Raw genomic sequence first — 19,623 nt, 5'->3', positions numbered from 1 at the left:
GTGGTGTCTGGTCGTGGTGGTGGTGGTGTCTGGTCGTGGTGGTGGTGGTGTCTGGTCGTGGTGGTGGTGGTGTCTGGTCGTGGTGGTGGTGGTGGTGGTGTCTGGTCGTGGTGGTGGTGGTGGTGTCTGGTCGTGGTGGTGGTGGTGTCTGGTTGTGGTGGTGTCTGGTCGTGGTGGTGGTGGTGGTGTCTGGTCGTGGTGGTGGTGGTGTCTGGTCGTGGTGGTGGTGGTGTCTGGTCGTGGTGGTGGTGGTGTCTGGTCGTGGTGGTGGTGGTGTCTGGTCGTGGTGGTGGTGGTGTCTGGTCGTGGTGGTGGTGTCTGGTCGTGGTGGTGGTGTCTGGTCGTGGTGGTGGTGGTGTCTGGTCGTGGTGGTGGTGGTGTCTGGTCGTGGTGGTGGTGGTGTCTGGTCGTGGTGGTGGTGGTATCTGGTCGTGGTGGTGGTGGTGGTGGTGTCTGGTCGTGGTGGTGGTGGTGTCTGGTCGTGGTGGTGGTGGTGTCTGGTCGTGGTGGTGGTGGTGTCTGGTCGTGGTGGTGGTGGTGTCTGGTCGTGGTGGTGGTGGTGTCTGGTCGTGGTGGTGGTGGTGTCTGGTCGTGGTGGTGGTGGTGTCTGGTCGTGGTGGTGGTGTCTGGTCGTGGTGGTGGTGGTGTCTGGTCGTGGTGGTGTCTGGTCGTGGTGGTGGTGGTGTCTGGTCGTGGTGGTGGTGGTGTCTGGTCGTGGTGGTGGTGGTGTCTGGTCGTGGTGGTGTCTGGTCGTGGTGGTGGTGGTGTCTGGTCGTGGTGGTGGTGGTGTCTGGTCGTGGTGGTGGTGGTGTCTGGTCGTGGTGGTGGTGGTGGTGGTGTCTGGTCGTGGTGGTGGTGGTGGTGTCTGGTCGTGGTGGTGGTGGTGTCTGGTTGTGGTGGTGTCTGGTCGTGGTGGTGGTGGTGGTGTCTGGTCGTGGTGGTGGTGGTGTCTGGTCGTGGTGGTGGTGGTGTCTGGTCGTGGTGGTGGTGGTGTCTGGTCGTGGTGGTGGTGGTGTCTGGTCGTGGTGGTGTCTGGTCGTGGTGGTGGTGGTGTCTGGTCGTGGTGGTGGTGTCTGGTCGTGGTGGTGGTGGTGTCTGGTCGTGGTGGTGGTGGTGTCTGGTCGTGGTGGTGGTGGTGTCTGGTCGTGGTGGTGGTGGTGTCTGGTCGTGGTGGTGGTGGTATCTGGTCGTGGTGGTGGTGGTGTCTGGTCGTGGTGGTGGTGGTGTCTGGTCGTGGTGGTGGTGGTGTCTGGTCGTGGTGGTGTCTGGTCGTGGTGGTGGTGTCTGGTCGTGGTGGTGGTGGTGTCTGGTCGTGGTGGTGGTGGTGTCTGGTCGTGGTGGTGGTGGTGTCTGGTCGTGGTGGTGTCTGGTCGTGGTGGTGGTGGTGTCTGGTCGTGGTGGTGGTGGTGTCTGGTCGTGGTGGTGGTGGTGTCTGGTCGTGGTGGTGGTGGTGGTGGTGTCTGGTCGTGGTGGTGGTGGTGGTGTCTGGTCGTGGTGGTGGTGGTGTCTGGTTGTGGTGGTGTCTGGTCGTGGTGGTGGTGGTGGTGTCTGGTCGTGGTGGTGGTGGTGTCTGGTCGTGGTGGTGGTGGTGTCTGGTCGTGGTGGTGGTGGTGTCTGGTCGTGGTGGTGGTGGTGTCTGGTCGTGGTGGTGTCTGGTCGTGGTGGTGGTGGTGTCTGGTCGTGGTGGTGGTGTCTGGTCGTGGTGGTGGTGGTGTCTGGTCGTGGTGGTGGTGGTGTCTGGTCGTGGTGGTGGTGGTGTCTGGTCGTGGTGGTGGTGGTGTCTGGTCGTGGTGGTGTCTGGTCGTGGTGGTGGTGTCTGGTCGTGGTGGTGGTGGTGTCTGGTCGTGGTGGTGGTGGTGTCTGGTCGTGGTGGTGTCTGGTCGTGGTGGTGGTGTCTGGTCGTGGTGGTGGTGGTGTCTGGTCGTGGTGGTGGTGGTGTCTGGTCGTGGTGGTGGTGGTGTCTGGTCGTGGTGGTGGTGGTGTCTGGTCGTGGTGGTGTTAGCTCCAGGGTCTGCCATGTTCCAGTTCCATTCTAGATCCACAACTACAGATCATCAGGTCTTTGGATCCTTGGGACAGAACAATGTTGAGGCTCCACTGTGTGTCTGTGTTCAAGATGGCGTAGAGGGAGCAGGATGGAGAGAGGCTGAGGAGGGATGAAGAGAGAGAAGAAGAGAGGGAGGTGGATGGAGAGAGAGAAGAAGAGAGGGAGGTGGGTGGAGAGAGGCAGAGGAGGGATGAAGAGAGAGAAGAAGAGAGGGAGGTGGATGGAGAGAGGCAGAGGAGGGATGAAGAGAGAGAAGAAGAGAGGGAGGTGGATGGAGAGAGGCAGAGGAGGGATGGAGAGAGAGAAGAAGAGAGGGAGGTGGATGGAGAGAAAGAAGAAGAGAGGGAGGTGGATGGAGAGAGGCTGAGGAGGGATGGAGAGAAAGAAGAAGAGAGGGAGGTGGATGGAGAGAAAGAAGAAGAGAGGGAGGTAGATGGAGAGAAAGAAGAAGAGAGGGAGGTGGATGGAGAGAGAAGAAGAGAGGGAGGTGGATGGAGAGAGAGAAGAAGAGAGGGAGAAGGATGGAGACTGGGCTATAGGTCTCTCCAGTCCATTAACTGAAACACAGTTCTGTTCCAGAGGTCAGTCATCCCTCCAATCTCTCTGAGTTCAGAGACCATGATATCCAGTTATCCATCCAGATATCAGTGATCTAGTATCTCTTCTCCTCTGTGAGGTCAAGCCAGGACAGAGTTCATTGTTCATAGTTCATGATCTCTTTTCCATCCTCAGCTTCACCACGGGGTTTAGCAGGTCACAGAAAGGTCATGCCCTCTTCCTCTTAATGGTCCCCGACCCTTAACACCTGACCTATGAACCTGGGCTGCTGGTAGGGTTAGAGGTTATCTGACCTTCTGTAGTTCCTCTCTCAGCCAGGAGGGGAGAGGCTGACCCAGCCGGTGTCCCCTGAACTCTGACCTCTAACCCTGTTAACTGACCTTCTGTAGTTCCTCTCTCAACCAGGAGGGGAGAGGCTGGCCCAGCCGGTGGAGCAGCTTGGACAGGTCTATGTTGTGTTCCCTATAATACCTGGACAGGTAGGACCGTGCCTAGAGAGAGAGAGAGAGAGAGAGAGAGAGACTATAATACCTGGACAGGTAGGACCGTGTCTAGAGAGAGAGAGAGAGAGAGAGAGAGAGAGAGAGAGAGAGAGAGAGAGAGAGAGAGAGAGAGAGAGAGAGAGAGAGAGAGAGAGACTATAATACCTGGACAGGTAGGACCGTGTCTAGAGAGAGAGAGAGAGAGAGAGACTATAATACCTGGACAGGTATGACCGTGTCTAGAGAGAGAGAGAGAGAGAGAGAGAGAGAGAGAGAGAGAGAGAGAGAGAGAGAGAGAGAGAGACTATAATACCTGGACAGGTAGGACCGTGTCTAGAGAGAGAGATAGAGAGAGAGAGAGAGAGAGAGAGAGAGAGAAGGGGGAAGATGACGGGATGGTAGATAAAGGGTATCCTCAAATCTTCTTTCGATCTCTCTTTGTGTGGTGTGGTGTTTGGTGTGTGGACAAGGGAGGTAACCCCTGTTACCTCCCTTGTCCCACCCCCCACACATGCGGTGACCTCACCCATTACAACCAGCATTTCCAGAGATACAACCTCTCTCATCATCACCCAGTGCCTGGGCTTACCTCCGCTGTACCCGCACCCCACCATACCCCTGTCTGCGCATTATGCCCTGAATATATTCTACCATGCCCAGAAACCTGCTCCTCTTATCCTCTGCCCCCAACGCTCTAGGCGACCAGTTTTGATAGCCTTTAGCCGTACCCTCATACTACTCCTTCTCTGTTCCGCGGGTGATGTGGAGGTAAACCCAGGCCCCGCATGTCCCCAGGTACCCTCATTTGTTGACTTCTGTGATCGAAAAGTCTTGGTTTTATGCATGTCAACATCAGAAGCCTCCTCCCTAAGTTTGTTTTACTCACTGCTTTAGCACACTCTGCTAACCCTGATGTCCTTGCCGTGTCTGAATCCTGGCTCAGGAAGGCCACCAAAAATTCAGAGATTTCCATACCCAACTATAACATCTTCCGTCAAGATAGAACTGCTAAAGGGGAGGAGTTGCAGTCTACTGCAGAGATAGCCTGCAAAGTAATGTCATACTTTCCAGGTCCATACCCAAACAGTTTGAACTACTAATTTTGAAAATTACTCTCTCCAGAAACAAGTCTCTCACTGTTGCCGCCTGCTACCGACCCCCCTCAGCTCCCAGCTGTGCCCTGGACACCATTTGTGAATTGATCGCCCCCCATCTAGCTTCAGAGTTCGTTCTGTTAGGTGACCTAAACTGGGATATGCTTAACACCCCGGCAGTCCTACAATCTAAGCTAGATGCCCTCAATCTCACTCAAATCATCAAGGAACCCACCAGGTACAACCCTAACTCTGTAAACAAGGGCACCCTCATAGACGTCATCCTGACCAACTGGCCCTCCAAATATACCTCTGCTGTCTTCAACCAGGATCTCAGCGATCGCCTGTATCCGCCACGGAGCCGCAGTCAAACGACCACCCCTCATCACTGTCAAACGCTCCCTAAAACACTTCTGTGAGCAGGCCTTTCTAATCGACATGGCCCGGGTATCCTGGAAGGACATTGACCTCATCCCGTCAGTTGAGGATGCATGGTCATTCTTTAAAAGTAACTTCCTCACCATTTTAGATAAGCATGCTCCGTTCAAAAAATGCAGAACCAAGAACAGATACAGCCCTTGGTTCACTCCAGACCTGACTGCCCTCGACCAGCACAAAAACATCCTGTGGCGGACTGCAATAGCATCGAATAGCCCCCGTGATATGCAACTGTTCAGGGAAGTCAGGAACCAATACACGCAGTCAGTCAGGAAAGCTAAGGCCAGCTTCTTCAGGCAGAAGTTTGCATCCTGTAGCTCCAACTCCAAAATGTTCTGGGACACTGTGAAGTCCATGGAGAACAAGAGCACCTCCTCCCAGCTGCCCACTGCTCTGAGGCTAGGAAACACGGTCTCCACCGATAAATCCATGATTATCGAAAACTTCAATAAGCACTTCTCAACGGCTGGCCATGCCTTCCGCCTGGCTACTCCAACCTCGGCCAACAGCTCCGCCCCCCCCCGTAGCTCCTCACCCAAGCCTCTCCAGGTTCTCCTTTACCCAAATCCAGAGAGCAGATGTTCTGAAAGAGCTGCAAAACCTGGACCCGTACAAATCAGCTGGGCTTGACAATCTGGACCCGCTATTTCTGAAACTATCTGCCGCCATTGTCGCAACCCCTATTACCAGCCTGTTCAACCTCTCTTTCATATCGTCTGAGATCCCCAAGGATTGAAAGCTGCCGCAGTCATCCCCCTCTTCAAAGGGGGAGACACCCTGGACCCAAACTGTTACAGACCTATATCCATCCTGCCCTGCCTATCTAAGGTCTTCGAAAGCCAAGTCAACAAACAGGTCACTGACCATCTCGAATCCCACCGTACCTTCTCCGCTGTGCAATCTGGTTTCCGAGCCGGTCACGGGTGCACCTCAGCCACACTCAAGGTACTAAACGATATCATAACCGCCATCGATAAAAGACAGTACTGTGCAGCCGTCTTCATCGACCTCGCCAAGGCTTTCGACTCTGTCAATCACCATATTCTTATCGGCAGACTCTACAGCCTCGGTTTTTCGGATGACTGCCTTGCCTGGTTCACCAATTACTTTGCAGACAGAGTTCAGTGTGTCAAATCGGAGGGCTTGCTGTCCGGTCCTCTGGCAGTCTCTATGGGGGTGCCACAGGGTTCAATTCTCGGGCCGACTCTTTTCTCTGTGTATATCAATGATGTTGCTCTTGCTGCGGGCGATTCCCTGATCCACCTCTACGCAGACGACACCATTCTAAATACTTTCGGCCCGTCATTAGACACTGTGCTATCTAACCTCCAAACGAGCTTCAATGCCATACAGCACTCCTTCCGTGGCCTCCAACTGCTCTTAAATGCGAGTAAAACCAAATGCATGCTTTTCAACCGATCGCTGCCTGCACCCGCATGCCCGACTAGCATCACCACCCTGGATGGTTCCGACCTTGAATATGTGGACATCTATAAGTACCTAGGTGTCTGGCTAGACTGCAAACTCTCCTTCCAGACCCACATCAAACATCTCCAATCGAAAATCAAATCAAGAGTCGGCTTTCTATTCCGCAACAAAGCCTCCTTCACTCACGCTGCCAAGCTTACCCTAGTTAAACTGACTATCCTACCGATCCTCGACTTCGGCGATGTCATCTACAAAATGGCTTCCAACACTCTACTCAGCAAACTGGATGCAGTCTATCACAGTGCCATCCGTTTTGTCACTAAAGCACCTTATACCACCCACCACTGCGACTTGTATGCTCTAGTCGGCTGGCCCTCACTACATATTCGTCGCCAGACCCACTGGCTCCAGGTCATCTACAAGTCCATGCTAGGTAAAGCTCCACCTTATCTCAGTTCACTGGTCACGATGGCAACACCCATCCGTAGCACGCGCTCCAGCAGGTGTATCTCACTGATCATCCCTAAAGCCAACACATCATTTGGCCGCCTTTCGTTCCAGTACTCTGCTGCCTGTGACTGGAATGAATTGCAAAAATCGCTGAAGTTGGAGACTTTTATCTCCCTCACCAACTTCAAACATCAGCTATCCGAGCAGCTAACCGATCGCTGCAGCTGTACATAGTCTATAGGAAAATAGCCCACCCATTTTCACCTACCTCCTTCCCATACTGTTTTTTATACTGTTTTTATTTATTTATTTTTCTGCTCTTTTGCACACCAATATCTCTACCTGTACATGACCTGATCATTTATCACTCCAGTGTTAATCTGCAAAACTGTATTATTCGCCTACCTCCTCATGCCTTTTGCACACATTGTATATAGACTGCCCATTTTTTTCTACTGTGTTATTGACTTGTTAATTGTTTATTCCATGTGTAACTCTGTGTTGTCTGTTCACACTGCTATGCTTTTATCTTGGCCAGGTCGCAGTTGCAAATGAGAACTTGTTCTCAACTAGCCTACCTGGTTAAATAAAGGTGAAATAAAAAAAATAAAAATAAAAATGGTGTGCGTCACAATAAGGTCATAACTTCCTGTAAGGATCTGATTGAGATCATAACTTCCTGTAAGGATCTGATTGAGGTCATAACTTCCTGTAAGGATCTGATTGAGATCATAACTTCCTGTAAGGATCTGATTGAGGTCATAACTTCCTGTAAGGATCTGGTTGAGATCATAACTTCCTGTAAGGATCTGGTTGAGATCATAACTTCCTGTAAGGATCTGATTGAGATCATAACTTCCTGTAAGGATCTGATTGAGGTCATAACTTCCTGTAAGGATCTGATTGAGGTCTAACTTCCTGTAAGGATCTGATTGAGGTCATAACTTCCTGTAAGGATCTGATTGAGGTCATAACTTCCTGTAAGGATCTGATTGAGATCTAACTTCCTGTAAGGATCTGATTGAGGTCATAACTTCCTGTAAGGATCTGGTTGAGATCATAACTTCCTGTAAGGATCTGATTGAGGTCATAACTTCCTGTAAGGATCTGATTGAGGTCTAACTTCCTGTGTGTCAGTGTGTGTGTGTGTGTGGGTGTGTTTTAACTCTGGTATGACTGTGGTTGTGTGTGTCAGTGTGTGTTACTTCTGGAATGACTATGGTTGTGTGTGTGTGTGTGTGTCAGTGTGTGTGTGTCAGTGTGTGTGTGTGGGTGTGTTTTAACTCTGGTATGACTGTGGTTGTGTGTGTCAGTGTGTGTTATGTCTGGAATGACTATGGTTGTGTGTGTGTGTGTGTGTGTGTGTGTGTGTGTGTGTGTGTGTGTGTGTGTGTGTGTGTGTGTGTGTGTGTGTGTGTGTGTGTGTGTGTGTGTGTGTGTGTGTGTGTGTGTGTGTGTGTGTGTGTGTGTGTGTGTGTGTGTCAGTGTGCGTGTGTGTCAGTGTGTGTGTGTGTGTCAGTGTGTGTGTGTGTGTCAGTGTGTGTGTGTGTCAGTGTGTGTGTGTGTCAGTGTGTGTGTGTGTGTGTGTGCGTGTGTGTGTGTGTGTGTGTGTGTGTGTGTGTGTGTGTGTGTGTGTGTGTGTGTGTGTGTGTTACCTCTGGTTCCATAGGAGGATACTCCAATCCTTTACTCCACAAACACTTCGTCTTCCCCCCATCTAAAAGCTGACACCACAAACCCGTCTGCTGGTCAAACCTGGAGAGGGAGAGGGAGAGGGAGAGGGAGAGAGAGAGAGAGAGAGAGAGAGAGAGAGAGAGAGAGAGAGAGAGAGAGAGAGAGGAGAGGGAGAGAACGTGGGAGAGAGAGAGAACGGGGGAGAAAGAGAACGTGGGAGAGAGACAGTAGTTCAGAGAGAGAGAGAGAATGTGGGAGAGAGAGAGAATGTGGGAGAGAGAGAGAATGTGGGAGAGAGAGAGAATGTGGGAGAGAGAGAGAGAACATGGGAGAGGAATGAGGAAGTCATGTAACGTGAAGGAGAGCCTGTGTGTGTGTGTGTGTGTGTGTGTGTGTGTGTGTGTGTGTGTGTGTGTGTGTGTGTGTGTGTGTGTGTGTGTGTGTGTGTGTGTGTGTGTGTGTGTGTGTGTGTGTGTGTGTGTGTGTGTGTGTGTGTGTGTGTGTGTGTGTGTGTGTGTGTGTGTACTGTAGAGTCTGTGTGTGTGTGTACCGTAGAGTCTGTGTGTAGTTGTAGTGAGGAGTCTGTGTGTGTGTACCGTAGAGTCTGTGTGTAGTTGTAGTGAGGAGTCTGTGTGTGTGTACCGTAGAGTCTGTGTGTAGTTGTAGTGAGGAGTAATCCCCAGGACCTTCTGGACCTGCTCCATCACTGCAGCTGGATCTCTCCTCAACTGCTGTCCATCTATAACCATCAGCTACACACACACACACACACACACACACACACACACACACACACACACACACACACACACACACACACACACACACACACACACACAGACAGACAGACAGACAGACAGACAGACAGACAGACAGACAGACAGACAGACAGACAGACAGACAGACAGACAGACAGACAGACAGACAGACAGACAGACATTTATTGAGTAAATGGGAGTCTTGGGAGTGCAACCATATGAAGATCATCAAAGGTAAGTGTAACTTGTGTAACTCTTCTACTTGGCTGGTTACTGTTTGTAATGATTTGTCTGCTGTTCTCAGATAATCGCATGGTTTGCTTTCGCAGTAAAGCCTTTTTGAAATCTGACAACATGGTTGGATTAACCTGTTAGTCCTACCCACACCGTATTCGGTAGCGTAATCATAGCCTCAAGCTCATTACCATAACGCAACGTTAGCGATTTCTAAAAATTGCAAATGAAATTAAATAAATATGCCTATCCTCAAGCTTATCCTTTTCTTAACAATCCTGTCGTCTCAGATTTTCAAAATATGCTTTAGAACCAGAGAAAATCAATAATTTGTGTAAGAGTGGTGATAGCTAGCTTAGCATTTAGCGTTAGCATTTAGCACGCAACATATTCACAAAAACCAGCAAAGGGATCAAATAAAATAATTTACCTTTGAAGAACTTCAGATGTTTCAATGAGGAGACTCTCAGTTACATAGCAGATGTCCAGTTTTTCCTGAAAGATGCTTGTGTAGGACACAACGTTCCGTTTGTTACTATGCATTTGGCTACCGAAACTAACCGAAAATTCAGTCACCTACACGTCAAACTTTTTTCCGAATTAACTCCATAATATCGACTGAAACATGGAAAACGTTGTTTGAATCCATCCTCAAGGTGTTTTGTCATATATCTCTTCATTGAAATGCCATTCCTGGAAGCCTGCATTGTTCTCAGATTCGGATGGAAAAATGCTGGTAGGTGACTTTTGCGCACCAATTTCCACGCAGACACCGTGCGGGACCCCTGGTAAATGTAGTCTCTTATGGTCAATCTTCCAATGATATGCCTACAAATACGTCACAATGCTGCAGACACCTTGGGGAAACGATAGGAAGTGTCCGTTCATTCCTGTCGCATTCACAGCCATATAAGGCGATCATGGAAAACGTGCCATCAGAAATCCTGCTGATTTCCTGGTCGCTCAAACATCTTGGTTTTGCCTGTAGGTTATGTTTTAAGGCACCCACAGTAAAAATCTTTGCAGTTCTGGAAACGTCAGAGTGTCTTCTTTCCAAAACTATCAATTCCAAGCATAGTCGAGCATCTTTTCGTGACAAAATATTGCGCTAAAAACGGGCACGTCTTTTTATCCAAAAATGAAATACTGCCCCTAGAGTCTTAACCGGTTAACAAGAAGTTAATCCTGGGATGTTAATCATCTCTCTAGGTGTCTATAGTAGAGTCCTGGTGTGTTAACCATCTCTCTAGGTGTGTATAGTAGAGTCCGGGGATGTTAATCATCTCTCTACATGTCTATAGTAGAGTCCTGGGATGTTAACCATCTCTCTAGGTGTCTATAGTAGAGTCCTGGGATGTTAACCATCTCTCTAGGTGTCTATAGTAGAGTCCTGGTGTGTTAACCATCTCTCTAGGTGTGTATAGTAGAGTCCGGGGATGTTAATCATCTCTCTACATGTCTATAGTAGAGTCCTGGGATGTTAACCATCTCTCTAGGTGTCTATAGTAGAGTCCTGGGATGTTAACCATCTCTCTAGGTGTCTATAGTAGAGTCCCGGGATGTTAACCATCTCTCTAGGTGTCTATAGTAGAGTCCTGGGATGTTAACCATCTCTCTAGGTGTTTATAGTAGAGTCCTGGGATGTTAACCATCTCTCTAGGTGTCTATAGTAGAGTACTGGGATGTTAACCATCTCTCTAGGTGTTTATAGTAGAGTCCTGGGATGTTAACCATCTCTCTAGGTGTCTATAGTAGAGTCCTGGGATGTTAATCATCTCTCTAGGTGTCTGTAGTAGAGTCCTGGGATGTTAACCATCTCTCCAGGTGTCTATAGTAGAGTCCTGGGATGTTAACCACCTCTCTAGGTGTCTATAGTAGAGTCCTGGGATGTTAACCATCTCTCTAGGTGTCTATAGTAGAGTCCTGGGATGTTAACCATCTCTCTAGGTGTCTATAGTAGAGTCCTGGGATGTTAACCATCTCTCTATGTGTCTATAGTAGAGTCCTGGGATGTTAACCATCTCTCTAGGTGTCTATAGTAGAGTCCTGGGATGTTAACCATCTCTCTACGTGTCTATAGTAGAGTCCTGGGATGTTAACCATCTCTCTAGGTGTCTATAGTAGAGTCCTGGGATGTTAACCATCTCTCTAGGTGTCTATAGTAGAGTCCTGGGATGTTAATCATCTCTCTAGGTGTCTATAGTAGAGTCCTGGGATGTTAATCATCTCTCTAGGTGTCTATAGTAGAGTCCTGGGATGTTAATCATCTCTCTAGGTGTCTATAGTAGAGTCCTGGGATGTTAACCATCTCTCTAGGTGTCTATAGTAGAGTCCTGGGATGTTACCCATCTCTCTATGTGTCTATAGTAGAGTCCTGGTGTGTTAACCATCTCTCTAGGTGTCTATAGTAGAGTCCTGGGATGTTACCCATCTCTCTAGGTGTCTATAGTAGAGTCCTGGGATGTTAACCATCTCTCTAGGTGTCTATAGTAGAGTCCTGGGGTGTTAACCATCTCTCTAGGTGTCTATAGTAGAGTCCTGGGATGTTAACCATCTCTCTAGGTGTCTATAGTAGAGTCCTGGGATGTTAACCATCTCTCTAGGTGTCTATAGTAGAGTCCTGGGATGTTAATCATCTCTCTAGGTGTCTATAGTAGAGTCCTGGGATGTTAACCATCTCTCTAGGTGTCTATAGTAGAGTCCTGGGGTGTTACCCATCTCTCTAGGTGTCTATAGTAGAGTCCTGGTGTGTTAACCATCTCTCTAGGTGTCTATAGTAGAGTCCTGGGGTGTTAACCATCTCGCTAGGTGTCTATAGTAGAGTCCTGGGATGTTAACCATCTCTCTAGGTGTCTATAGTAGAGTCCTGGGATGTTAACCATCTCTCTAGGTGTCTATAGTAGAGTCCTGGGATGTTAACCATCTCTCTAGGTGTCTATAGTAGAGTCCTGGGATGTTAACCATCTCTCTATGTGTCTATAGTAGAGTCCTGGGATGTTAACCATCTCTCTAGGTGTCTATAGTAGAGTCCCGGGATGTTAATCATCTCTCTAGGTGTCTATAGTAGAGTCCTGGGATGTTAACCATCTCTCTAGGTGTCTATAGTAGAGTCCTGGGATGTTAACCATCTCTCTAGGTGTCTATAGTAGAGTCCTGGGATGTTAACCATCTCTCTAGGTGTCTATAGTAGAGTCCTGGGATGTTAACCATCTCTCTAGGTGTCTATAGTAGAGTCCTGGGATGTTAACCATCTCTCTAGGTGTTTATAGTAGAGTCCTGGGATGTTAACCATCTCTCTAGGTGTCTATAGTAGAGTCCTGGGATGTTAATCATCTCTCTACGTGTCTGTAGTAGAGTCCTGGGATGTTAACCATCTCTCTAGGTGTCTATAGTAGAGTCCTGGGATGTTAACCATCTCTCTAGGTGTCTATAGTAGAGTCCTGGGGTGTTAACCATCTCTCTAGGTGTCTATAGTAGAGTCCTGGGATGTTAACCATCTCTCTAGGTGTCTATAGTAGAGTCCTGGGATGTTAACCATCTCTCTAGGTGTCTATAGTAGAGTCCTGGGATGTTAATCATCTCTCTAGGTGTCTATAGTAGAGTCCTGGGATGTTAACCATCTCTCTAGGTGTCTATAGTAGAGTCCTGGGGTGTTACCCATCTCTCTAGGTGTCTATAGTAGAGTCCTGGTGTGTTAACCATCTCTCTAGGTGTCTATAGTAGAGTCCTGGGGTGTTAACCATCTCGCTAGGTGTCTATAGTAGAGTCCTGGGATGTTAACCATCTCTCTAGGTGTCTATAGTAGAGTCCTGGGATGTTAACCATCTCTCTAGGTGTCTATAGTAGAGTCCTGGGATGTTAACCATCTCTCTAGGTGTCTATAGTAGAGTCCTGGGATGTTAACCATCTCTCTATGTGTCTATAGTAGAGTCCTGGGATGTTAACCATCTCTCTAGGTGTCTATAGTAGAGTCCTGGGATGTTAATCATCTCTCTAGGTGTCTATAGTAGAGTCCTGGGATGTTAATCATCTCTCTAGGTGTCTATAGTAGAGTCCTGGGATGTTAACCATCTCTCTAGGTGTCTATAGTAGAGTCCTGGGGTGTTACCCATCTCTCTAGGTGTCTATAGTAGAGTCCTGGTGTGTTAACCATCTCTCTAGGTGTCTATAGTAGAGTCCTGGGGTGTTAACCATCTCGCTAGGTGTCTATAGTAGAGTCCTGGGATGTTAACCATCTCTCTAGGTGTCTATAGTAGAGTCCTGGGATGTTAACCATCTCTCTAGGTGTCTATAGTAGAGTCCTGGGATGTTAACCATCTCTCTAGGTGTCTATAGTAGAGTCCTGGGATGTTAACCATCTCTCTATGTGTCTATAGTAGAGTCCTGGGATGTTAACCATCTCTCTAGGTGTCTATAGTAGAGTCCTGGGATGTTAATCATCTCTCTAGGTGTCTATAGTAGAGTCCTGGGATGTTAACCATCTCTCTAGGTGTCTATAGTAGAGTCCTGGGATGTTAACCATCTCTCTAGGTGTCTATAGTAGAGTCCTGGGATGTTAACCATCTCTCTAGGTGTCTATAGTAGAGTCCTGGGATGTTAACCATCTCTCTAGGTGTCTATAGTAGAGTCCTGGGATGTTAACCATCTCTCTAGGTGTTTATAGTAGAGTCCTGGGATGTTAACCATCTCTCTAGGTGTCTATAGTAGAGTCCTGGGATGTTAATCATCTCTCTAGGTGTCTGTAGTAGAGTCCTGGGATGTTAACCATCTCTCCAGGTGTCTATAGTAGAGTCCTGGGATGTTAACCATCTCTCTAGGTGTCTATAGTAGAGTCCTGGGATGTTAATCATCTCTCTAGGTGTCTATAGTAGAGTCCTGGGATGTTAACCATCTCTCTAGGTGTCTATAGTAGAGTCCTGGGATGTTACCCATCTCTCTATGTGTCTATAGTAGAGTCCTGGTGTGTTAACCATCTCTCTAGGTGTCTATAGTAGAGTCCTGGGATGTTACCCATCTCTCTAGGTGTCTATAGTAGAGTCCTGGGATGTTAACCATCTCTCTAGGTGTCTATAGTAGAGTCCTGGGATGTTAACCATCTCTCTAGGTGTCTATAGTAGAGTCCTGGGATGTTAACCATCTCTCTAGGTGTCTATAGTAGAGTCCTGGGATGTTAACCATCTCTCTAGGTGTCTATAGTAGAGTCCTGGGATGTTAACCCTCCCTCTAGGTGTCTATAGTAGAGTCCTGGGATGTTAACCATCTCTCTATGTGTCTATAGTAGAGTCCTGGGATGTTAACCATCTCTCTAGGTGTCTATAGTAGAGTCCTGGGATGTTAACCATCTCTATAGGTGTCTATAGTAGAGTCCTGGGATGTTAACCATCTCTCTACGTGTCTATAGTAGAGTCCTGGGATGTTAACCATCTCTCTAGGTGTCTATAGTAGAGTCCTGGGATGTTAACCATCTCTCTAGGTGTCTATAGTAGAGTCCTGGGATGTTAATCATCTCTCTAGGTGTCTATAGTAGAGTCCTGGGATGTTAATCATCTCTCTAGGTGTCTATAGTAGAGTCCTGGGATGTTAATCATCTCTCTAGGTGTCTATAGTAGAGTCCTGGGATGTTAACCATCTCTCTAGGTGTCTATAGTAGAGTCCTGGGATGTTACCCATCTCTCTATGTGTCTATAGTAGAGTCCTGGTGTGTTAACCATCTCTCTAGGTGTCTATAGTAGAGTCCTGGGATGTTAACCATCTCTCTAGGTGTCTATAGTAGAGTCCTGGGATGTTAACCATCTCTCTAGGTGTCTATAGTAGAGTCCTGGGATGTTAACCATCTCTCTAGGTGTCTATAGTAGAGTCCTGGGATGTTAATCATCTCTCTAGGTGTCTATAGTAGAGTCCTGGGATGTTAACCATCTCTCTAGGTGTCTATAGTAGAGTCCTGGGATGTTAACCATCTCTCTAGGTGTCTATAGTAGAGTCCTGGGATGTTAACCATCTCTCTAGGTGTCTATAGTAGAGTCCTGGGATGTTAACCATCTCTCTAGGTGTCTATAGTAGAGTCCTGGGATGTTAACCATCTCTCTAGGTGTTTATAGTAGAGTCCTGGGATGTTAACCATCTCTCTAGGTGTCTATAGTAGAGTCCTGGGATGTTAATCATCTCTCTAGGTGTCTGTAGTAGAGTCCTGGGATGTTAACCATCTCTCCAGGTGTCTATAGTAGAGTCCTGGGATGTTAACCATCTCTCTAGGTGTCTATAGTAGAGTCCTGGGATGTTAATCATCTCTCTAGGTGTCTATAGTAGAGTCCTGGGATGTTAACCATCTCTCTAGGTGTCTATAGTAGAGTCCTGGGATGTTACCCATCTCTCTATGTGTCTATAGTAGAGTCCTGGTGTGTTAACCATCTCTCTAGGTGTCTATAGTAGAGTCCTGGGATGTTACCCATCTCTCTAGGTGTCTATAGTAGAGTCCTGGGATGTTAACCATCTCTCTAGGTGTCTATAGTAGAGTCCTGGGATGTTAACCATCTCTCTAGGTGTCTATAGTAGAGTCCTGGGATGTTAACCATCTCTCTAGGTGTCTATAGTAGAGTCCTGGGATGTTAACCATCTCTCTAGGTGTCTATAGTAGAGTCCTGGGATGTTAACCCTCCCTCTAGGTGTCTATAGTAGAGTCCTGGGATGTTAACCATCTCTCTATGTGTCTATAGTAGAGTCCTGGGATGTTAACCATCTCTCTAGGTGTCTATAGTAGAGTCCTGGGATGTTAACCATCTCTATAGGTGTCTATAGTAGAGTCCTGGGATGTTAACCATCTCTCTACGTGTCTATAGTAGAGTCCTGGGATGTTAACCATCTCTCTAGGTGTCTATAGTAGAGTCCTGGGATGTTAACCATCTCTCTAGGTGTCTATAGTAGAGTCCTGGGATGTTAATCATCTCTCTAGGTGTCTATAGTAGAGTCCTGGGATGTTAATCATCTCTCTAGGTGTCTATAGTAGAGTCCTGGGATGTTAATCATCTCTCTAGGTGTCTATAGTAGAGTCCTGGGATGTTAACCATCTCTCTAGGTGTCTATAGTAGAGTCCTGGGATGTTACCCATCTCTCTATGTGTCTATAGTAGAGTCCTGGTGTGTTAACCATCTCTCTAGGTGTCTATAGTAGAGTCCTGGGATGTTAACCATCTCTCTAGGTGTCTATAGTAGAGTCCTGGGATGTTAACCATCTCTCTAGGTGTCTATAGTAGAGTCCTGGGATGTTAATCATCTCTCTAGGTGTCTATAGTAGAGTCCTGGGATGTTAACCATCTCTCTAGGTGTCTATAGTAGAGTCCTGGGGTGTTACCCATCTCTCTAGGTGTCTATAGTAGAGTCCTGGTGTGTTAACCATCTCTCTAGGTGTCTATAGTAGAGTCCTGGGGTGTTAACCATCTCGCTAGGTGTCTATAGTAGAGTCCTGGGATGTTAACCATCTCTCTAGGTGTCTATAGTAGAGTCCTGGGATGTTAACCATCTCTCTAGGTGTCTATAGTAGAGTCCTGGGATGTTAACCATCTCTCTATGTGTCTATAGTAGAGTCCTGGGATGTTAACCATCTCTCTAGGTGTCTATAGTAGAGTCCTGGGATGTTAACCATCTCTCTACGTGTCTATAGTAGAGTCCTGGGATGTTAACCATCTCTCTAGGTGTCTATAGTAGAGTCCTGGGATGTTAACCATCTCTCTAGGTGTCTATAGTAGAGTCCTGGGATGTTAATCATCTCTCTAGGTGTCTATAGTAGAGTCCTGGGATGTTAATCATCTCTCTAGGTGTCTATAGTAGAGTCCTGGGATGTTAATCATCTCTCTAGGTGTCTATAGTAGAGTCCTGGGATGTTAACCATCTCTCTAGGTGTCTATAGTAGAGTCCTGGGATGTTACCCATCTCTCTATGTGTCTATAGTAGAGTCCTGGTGTGTTAACCATCTCTCTAGGTGTCTATAGTAGAGTCCTGGGATGTTACCCATCTCTCTAGGTGTCTATAGTAGAGTCCTGGGATGTTAACCATCTCTCTAGGTGTCTATAGTAGAGTCCTGGGATGTTAACCATCTCTCTAGGTGTCTATAGTAGAGTCCTGGGATGTTAACCATCTCTCTAGGTGTCTATAGTAGAGTCCTGGGATGTTAACCATCTCTCTAGGTGTCTATAGTAGAGTCCTGGGATGTTAATCATCTCTCTAGGTGTCTATAGTAGAGTCCTGGGATGTTAACCATCTCTCTAGGTGTCTATAGTAGAGTCCTGGGGTGTTACCCATCTCTCTAGGTGTCTATAGTAGAGTCCTGGTGTGTTAACCATCTCTCTAGGTGTCTATAGTAGAGTCCTGGGGTGTTAACCATCTCGCTAGGTGTCTATAGTAGAGTCCTGGGATGTTAACCATCTCTCTAGGTGTCTATAGTAGAGTCCTGGGATGTTAACCATCTCTCTAGGTGTCTATAGTAGAGTCCTGGGATGTTAACCATCTCTCTAGGTGTCTATAGTAGAGTCCTGGGATGTTAATCATCTCTCTAGGTGTCTATAGTAGAGTCCTGGGATGTTAACCATATCTCTAGGTGTCTATAGTAGATTCCTGGGATGTTAACCATCTCTCTAGGTGTCTATAGTAGAGTCCTGGGATGTTAACCATCTCTCTACATGTCTATAGTAGAGTCCTGGGATGTTAACCATCTCTCTATGTGTCTATATTAGAGTCCTGGGATGTTAACCATCTCTCTAGGTGTCTATAGTAGAGTCCTGGGATGTTAACCATCTCTCTAGGTGTCTATAGTAGAGTCCTGGGATGTTAACCATCTCTCTAGGTGTCTATAGTAGAGTCCTGGGATGTTAACCATCTCTCTAGGTGTCTATAGTAGAGTCCTGGGATGTTAACCATCTCTCTAGGTGTCTATAGTAGAGTCCTGGGATGTTAATCATCTCTCTAGGTGTCTATAGTAGAGTCCTGGGATGTTAACCATCTCTCTAGGTGTCTATAGTAGAGTCCTGGGGTGTTACCCATCTCTCTAGGTGTCTATAGTAGAGTCCTGGTGTGTTAACCATCTCTCTAGGTGTCTATAGTAGAGTCCTGGGGTGTTAACCATCTCGCTAGGTGTCTATAGTAGAGTCCTGGGATGTTAACCATCTCTCTAGGTGTCTATAGTAGAGTCCTGGGATGTTAACCATCTCTCTAGGTGTCTATAGTAGAGTCCTGGGATGTTAACCATCTCTCTAGGTGTCTATAGTAGAGTCCTGGGATGTTAACCATCTCTCTAGGTGTCTATAGTAGAGTCCTGGGATGTTAACCATCTCTCTAGGTGTCTATAGTAGAGTCCTGGGATGTTAATCATCTCTCTAGGTGTCTATAGTAGAGTCCTGGGATGTTAACCATCTCTCTAGGTGTCTATAGTAGAGTCCTGGGATGTTAACCATCTCTCTATGTGTCTATAGTAGAGTCCTGGGATGTTAACCATCTCTCTAGGTGTCTATAGTAGAGTCCTGGGATGTTAATCATCTCTCTAGGTGTCTATAGTAGAGTCCTGGGATGTTAACCATATCTCTAGGTGTCTATAGTAGATTCCTGGGATGTTAACCATCTCTCTAGGTGTCTATAGTAGAGTCCTGGGATGTTAACCATCTCTCTACATGTCTATAGTAGAGTCCTGGGATGTTAACCATCTCTCTAGGTGTCTATAGTAGAGTCCTGGGATGTTAACCATCTCTCAAGGTGTCTATAGTAGAGTCCTGGGATGTTAACCATCTCTCTAGGTGTCTATAGTAGAGTCCTGGGATGCTAACCATCTCTCTAGGTGTCTATAGTAGAGTCCTGGGATGTTAACCATCTCTCTAGGTTTCTATAGTAGAGTCCTGGGATGTTAATCATCTCTCTAGGTGTCTATAGTAGAGTCCTGGGATGTTAATCATCTCTCTAGGTGTCTATAGTAGAGTCCTGGGATGTTAATCATCTCTCTAGGTGTCTATAGTAGAGTCCTGGGATGTTAACCATCTCTCTAGGTGTCTATAGTAGAGTCCTGGGATGTTAACCATCTCTCTAGGTGTCTATAGTAGAGTCCTGGGATGTTAATCATCTCTCTAGGTGTCTATAGTAGAGTCCTGGGATGTTAACCATCTCTCTAGGTGTCTATAGTAGAGTCCTGGGGTGTTACCCATCTCTCTAGGTGTCTATAGTAGAGTCCTGGTGTGTTAACCATCTCTCTAGGTGTCTATAGTAGAGTCCTGGGGTGTTAACCATCTCGCTAGGTGTCTATAGTAGAGTCCTGGGATGTTAACCATCTCTCTAGGTGTCTATAGTAGAGTCCTGGGATGTTAACCATCTCTCTAGGTGTCTATAGTAGAGTCCTGGGATGTTAACCATCTCTCTAGGTGTCTATAGTAGAGTCCTGGGATGTTAATCATCTCTCTAGGTGTCTATAGTAGAGTCCTGGTGTGT

At 47.3% G+C, this 19,623-nt stretch overlaps 1 protein-coding gene across 1 annotated transcript in view; it reads right to left on the bottom strand.

Moving 5' to 3' along the window:
- Positions 1-2,490: 2,490 nt before the first annotated feature.
- LOC124021003 (bifunctional heparan sulfate N-deacetylase/N-sulfotransferase 4-like) overlaps positions 2,491-19,623 on the bottom strand; it is a 69,070-nt gene continuing 51,937 nt past the window's right edge. Inside the window, exons 14-16 of the mRNA XM_046336317.1 lie at positions 8,814-8,923; positions 8,153-8,252; positions 2,491-3,096 (exon numbers count right to left, since the gene is read on the bottom strand). Of these exons, the coding sequence (XP_046192273.1) occupies positions 2,977-3,096; positions 8,153-8,252; positions 8,814-8,923 (330 nt within the window). The 3' untranslated portion in view covers positions 2,491-2,976. The remainder of the gene's footprint in view (positions 3,097-8,152; positions 8,253-8,813; positions 8,924-19,623) is intronic.

Source organism: Oncorhynchus gorbuscha, unplaced genomic scaffold, assembly GCF_021184085.1.
Source record: "Oncorhynchus gorbuscha isolate QuinsamMale2020 ecotype Even-year unplaced genomic scaffold, OgorEven_v1.0 Un_scaffold_1018, whole genome shotgun sequence".
In the NCBI taxonomy this organism is placed as follows: domain Eukaryota; kingdom Metazoa; phylum Chordata; class Actinopteri; order Salmoniformes; family Salmonidae; genus Oncorhynchus; species Oncorhynchus gorbuscha.
The sequence above is the reverse complement of the archived record's forward strand: the minus strand, read 5'-3'. Positions and strand labels throughout refer to the sequence as shown.